Raw genomic sequence first — 6000 nt, 5'->3', positions numbered from 1 at the left:
CGTGGCCCTTCCGTTCTCCAGTTCCTCCCTTCCACCTTCCCCATCTGAACTTGACTTCTAGCTATTTAATGTCTGACATGCTTCCTTTCACTCAGGCTCTATTCTGTAGACATTGCCATCCTGGGATGCTCAGACGGAGGTTATGGTTTCCATAGATACCAAACCAGCCAGCTGGATGCTCTGCTTTTGCCAAGAGGCCTCTGGGGCCATGTTTGAGTTGGGACACCTCATTCCATCCTCACCAGGCAGTGTTAGGGTAGAGTGGGAAGAGACACAAACACCTCTAAGCGGGCGCGCGCTCACATGCACACACACATTTCATCGTGAATTAAATGAAGGTTTACAGAGCAGATCGTTTTCCATTCAACAAGTCACACATGTTTTATATTTATTTACTTATTTTGTCTAGAACCAACCTGTCTGCCACAAAAGAATGCAAGTCCATTTTGCTTTTACTCTTCCTCCCTTTATAGCCACCCAGACCAATGTTTAGATCTGATGGGCAGGGAGTCTGGGGTTTTTTAAGACAGTGACCTGTCATTCTCTCTCTCTTTCATTTAAACTCTATTTTGTATTTCTATTTGTGTATATATATATATTTAAAACTTCGCCTCTGTGGGATATAAGACAAAGAAAAGCATGTTCTGTGTAGGCACACAGACCACCTCTCATTCAATCGCATTAGTAACAGTAGTCCGTCAAAGCCCCGTAAATGTACTTCTTTTGTTTTTATTTTCCCCACCCTCTCCTCCTTCATGGTTTCCTAACCCTTCCCTCTCCTCTGCCACCACCCCAGACCCCTGGTCTCCTTGTGGTCTTTAACATCTCTTATCCTTTTTTGGAAACCATTTTTCCTTTTCTTTTGTTTACTTCAGAATAATGATGTCATAAAATATTTGTCTTGGTAATGCTGAGTGGCGGTGCTGAGTCAAATGTTCTCAGGTGCGACACGTTTTGTTTCATTTCATCTCTTGTATGGCCACCTCCATAAGGTAGCATCTCTCGTCCTACTTCCTCCCTGTGTTTCCTGTTTACATTCCTCCCTCTTTCCTAACCCTCCTGAACTTTGTTCCGGTCAAATGCTGCTCCTTTGATCTCAAGTGGTGGATCATTCTGAGGCGTGCATATGCCCTTTGTTTTACTGTTTCCCATATGGATCTGTGTGTTTTTGAGTTAAACTTGAGTTATATGGGAGTGGGGGGTGGCGGTGAGGGAGTGAGCTCATTTCCAGACCTGAAGGGTGACTAAGGGGCACAGTGTCTGAGTTTCCACCAGTCTCTAGTTGATCAGCAAGCTTGGTCTTTTATGGTGTTGAGTTTTATTCCATGTTTTGTTTTGTTTTGTTTCTCCCGATCTGTCCAGGACCTTCTAATGGTCACTTATTTTGAATCAAAAACCTTTTGTATGTAGCCACGGGGAATTATTTGTAATTCTGCATTTGTGACTTCACCTATATGCTAAAATTTCCTTGTAAACCACCAAATCAATTATTGCAGCACCTTCACGGGGTCATGCATGGAAATGGGCAGAGTAGCAAAAACGTTGGGTCAACAAGGAGCGTTCATATTCCCAGCTGTGATGATTCAGGGCAGCACTCTGCCTGCTTGCCTCCACTCTCCACTGCCACTGTGCATTCTTTTCTCAGCCTATGTGTTTTGTGCTGTGGGCTGGTGATTTTGTCCTTCCCAATGCCTCCCTCGCCCACGCTTGGTGTTGAAGCTCTGTCTGGTGCCCCTATGTAGAGGAAGACAGCGAGGCACCTGGCAGAGAAAATGCTTGTGTTAGATGCGCTTGTGTTAGATCAGGCATGACGTACAGTGCTACTGTCCATGCATTCAATGTTCATGAATCAACAATGAACAGTCAATGAAGTGTCTTTAAACAGACTCACTGCCATTAAGTCGATTCTGATGCAAAACAACCATCTGGGGCAGGGTAGGACTGTCCCTATAGTTTTCTGAGATGGTACCACTTTACAGAAACAGAAAGCCTCATTTTTCTCCTGCAGAGCATCTGGTGGTTTCGAACTGCTAACCTTGCAGCTAGCAGCCCAACATGTAACCACTACTCCACCAGGGCTCCTGTCTTTAAGCAGAACCCACCTAAAATAAAGTTATGCATTGGTGGGTGTTGAAAATGTTGTGACCAGAGGCTTACGGGAACTTGACGCTGCATTTCTCATAGGAGCAATGGCTCTATATTTGTTTCAGCATTCTTAGTGACTTTATAGACCAACTATATTGTCACCTCCAACTCCTAGTGACCCCATGCCAATAGAATGCAACACTGTTCCGTCCTCAGCCATCCTCAAAATCATGTCTATGTCTGATCCCCTTGTTGCAGCCACTATCAATCCATCTCACTGAGGCTCTTCCTGTTCAGGGCTGACCGTCTGGCAAGCCAGAATGGTTCTCTTCTGCAGGGACTGGTCTTTCCCGATAACATGTCCAAAGCCCACGAAACCACAACAACTGCTAGTAGCCAGAATGAGCACTGGTCGTTTCTGACTGTCCAAACAAAGTGAGGAGCATGCTGGAGATCACGCTGACTAGTGTTCTTGTCAAGTCTCCCGCTCCCTTTCTCTACCTTTCGGCTCTCCTTGTTTTCCTCTACCCCCCTAACAGCAATGGAGCTCAACCTGCGCTTGGACTCTAGCTTGACCTGTTGTTAGCTGGGTGACAATAAACTTGGGAAGGCACACGGCCTCTCTGATCTTTAAGGTCCTATTAAAGAGAAGTAAAGATATCCCTTTCAGGTGTTTGATGGGAATTAAATAACAAGATACTTGAAATGTGTTCATTGGATAGCAGGTACTTAATAAATGCTCCAGTGGTGGGCACTACCCATCTCCAGCTAAGTCCTATCCAACCAATGGGATAAGGGTTGGAGAAAAAAACAACTTTAATCAGAAACTCGTCGTCTCGGTGATGTTAATTTTGTTCATCACGTTACGCAACCATCACCACTATCAAATGTCAACTTATTCCATCACTGTATTAGACCAGGTTGACTGGAGAAACAAGACCAGAGATACTCAAATATGAGCTTTATATCAAGAAGTAATTATATACAGAGAAAACATCCCAGCTCAGTACAACTCAAGTCTGGAAGTCGATACTAGTCCATAAGTCCCTCTTTAGACTCACGCAGCCACATACAATGATGCAGAATGCAGGAAGATCCTAGGCCAGTGGGTTCAAAGCTGTGTGGATCCAATGGCGGTGGAAGCATCACAGGGCTCTGGTAACAATCAGGGTCAGCCAGCAGGAGAGTGAAGGGAGAGAAAGAGAGAGAGGGGGGTTCCCAGACCTTCCTATAGGACAGAGTAGAACTGCCATGTGAATTTCCAAAACTGTAACTCTTTATGGGAGTAGAAAGCCCTGTCTTTCTCCTGAGGAGTGGCTGGTGGTTTCAAACCGCTGACCCTGCAGTTAGCAGCTCAACGAGTAGCCACTGTGGCACCAGGGCCCCATATAATAGCCAAACAAATACAAAAATAGCCAACAAATGCACAAAAAGATGTTCCTCATCACTGGTGTTCAAGGACATGCAAATTAAAGAACACTTCACCTTGGCAAGAATGAAGACTTTTGCTCTGGCTGCAATCAGAGGCAGCCAGCAGAAAGGTGAAGACAGAGGGTGGAGGTTCTCAGGACCCTCCTTATGAGAAGCCATGCCCACCAAAAGGCACCATCCGGCTGTGACCCGATTGACAGGTTGAACACCACCCTACACTTTTATGTATCTTCAAGGTGACTTGAAATTATGCAACTGCCACGGTCACCAGGGTGTTTATTTTTATCATTATTGGGAAAGGTTTACATAGCAGATCATTAGTTTTGCGTCCAACAATCCACACCTATTACGTTCCATCTTGTTAACCTCAATTTTAAAAAGCAACTTTGATCAGAAGCTCACACCTCTGGGCCTGCTTCCCATCTGCCTGAAGTCTAAAGCTGCCCACCAAGTGGCCTTAGCCTTCCAGGTTGGCCTGCCTAAGGCGGTGGGCAGTTCTTCAAGGGCTAAAAAGGTGCTTGCTTGCTGAGAAAATCACACACACACGTTGGGAGGAGAGAGATAGCGTAGAGCCCCAGGAGAGACTCTCTGCCTGGTGAGTACAGAGCGAAGGGGCTCTTCGCCAGCACTGCGTGCTGAACGTCCAAGATGAAGGGCGAGTAGTCCTCTCTGCTTCTCAGGGCCATGTAGTGGAGGATATTCCGTTGAGAAAGAATATAGTCCTCGGTGTAGTCTTCCTGCACCTCAGGAGTGAGGGTGTCCAGGAGGTTCTTCTCCATCTTGTCCCACGTCTCTTTAGTGCCTGTGAGTTCTAGAACAGTAGAGTAGAGGTGGGTGAGCACAGGGTCCGAGGCAGGGGAGGAAGGCTGGGTAACAAATGCATACCCCTAGCAAGAAAGCAGACTGTTCTAAACGGACTTCTATGGGGAAGGGGACGACCCACAATCCCATCTTAAACCGTTGTGGTTGTTGCTATTGTTGATGGCATCCGGTCATCACAGAGACAGCCACATCCATCCAACCCACAGCAACCCTGTGCACAACAGAACGAACCCTGCCTGGCCCGCCCCATCCTCGCCGATGTGCCTGTGCTGGAGCCCACTGTGGCAGGCTCTGCGTCTAGCTGGCTCCTTGAGGGCCTTCCTCTCTTTTGCTGCCCCTCAACTGTTTTAAATAAGCACGCATAAGGGCATTTGTTACTCTTTTCATTGTTACCTGGAGCTCACCTCACTGCCATCAAGTCAATTCTGACTCATAGTGACCCTACAGGACAGAGTCGAACTGTCCCGGTGGGTTTCTGAGACTACATCTCCTTACAGAAATAGAGCGCCTCATCAATCTCCCTCAGAGCAGCTAGTGGATTTGAGCAACCAACCTTGAGGTTAGGAGCCCCACTGTTAACCCACTATGCCAGTGACACCCACAGAGCCACTACTGGTGGCGTTGAGTGCACTGAGCTGCTATCCGTAAGGTCAACAGTTTGGATCTACAAACTACTCCATGCGAGAAAGAATAGGTTTTCTGCTCCCAAAAAGAGCCTTTCTCCTGGTGCATAAACATATACATACATATGTCCACGTACATACATACATACATATGTATGTGTATGTAGTCCTTGAGGGCCTTTGGTTCAACTTCAACTCAGAGCAAGCCTGTATGTGTCAGAGAAGAACTGTGCTCTATAGGGCTGGTTAATGCCCCGCCCTCCACTCCCCACCCCCTGCCTAGAACATAGGTAGGCAGACCTTTCTTCTGAGGCACTTCTACCTTTCAGTAGCCACCTAGCATGGTTGAGGTTTGTACCACCCGGGGACTCCAGAAGGCAGCAAAGAATGAGCTTGATATTTTACTTTGAAGATCCTGAGACTGCCCATCAATTTCAAGGACAGAGCCATGCACCCCCACCCCACTCTTCTCTGAGGCACCCTTGAGAGGTCCACCTAGAGCCTTCCCAGGAAAAGAGGGCCTTCAGAGTCCTTGGGAGTGAGTGCTGGAGACCGCTGGCTCTGGCACCTACGTGTTCTGAAGGCTCCAGGGTAGATGGTGACAACCTTCACCCCCCATCTGGAGAGCTCTCGTCTCAGCACTCCCGAAAACATGGCCAGCGCTGCCTTGGATGAGCTGTAGGCAGCCAGTTTTTCCATCGGGATCCCTGCTGCAAGGCCAGAGGGGGAAAGATACCAAGTCAGAATGAGTCACTCCTGCAGTGTGTACAGCGCTCGCGCCTGCTGGGACCAGCCAGACAGCTGCGTGCCAGCCAGCCAGAGGCAGATGAGAGCTCCCATACCCGTGTTCTCTGTATCCCCCGCCCCAGGTTGTTTGACGTCCATAGTCCCTCTCAGCTGAACCAGAGGTGAACCCATGTGAAGGTTCCGCCTCACCCAGCTTCTGAGCTAAATGTAACTCCGACCAGGGAAGAGCCTTTTCTATGCCAGCCCCTAAAGCAGGGGTGGGGGACCTTTGGGACGTTTATAACATCGTTCT

General features: G+C 47.8%; 1 protein-coding gene across 1 annotated transcript in view; it reads right to left on the bottom strand.

Annotated features, from left to right (window-relative positions):
* Positions 1 to 4022: 4022 nt before the first annotated feature.
* HSD17B2 (hydroxysteroid 17-beta dehydrogenase 2) overlaps positions 4023 to 6000 on the bottom strand; it is a 51428-nt gene continuing 49450 nt past the window's right edge. The window contains exons 4-5 of the mRNA XM_075536743.1: positions 5534 to 5671; positions 4023 to 4327 (exon numbers count right to left, since the gene is read on the bottom strand). Coding sequence (XP_075392858.1) covers positions 4023 to 4327; positions 5534 to 5671 — 443 coding nt within the window. The remainder of the gene's footprint in view (positions 4328 to 5533; positions 5672 to 6000) is intronic.

The sequence above is a fragment of the Tenrec ecaudatus genome, chromosome 18 (assembly GCF_050624435.1).
Source record: "Tenrec ecaudatus isolate mTenEca1 chromosome 18, mTenEca1.hap1, whole genome shotgun sequence".
In the NCBI taxonomy this organism is placed as follows: Eukaryota; Metazoa; Chordata; class Mammalia; order Afrosoricida; family Tenrecidae; genus Tenrec; species Tenrec ecaudatus.
The sequence above is the reverse complement of the archived record's forward strand: the minus strand, read 5'-3'. Positions and strand labels throughout refer to the sequence as shown.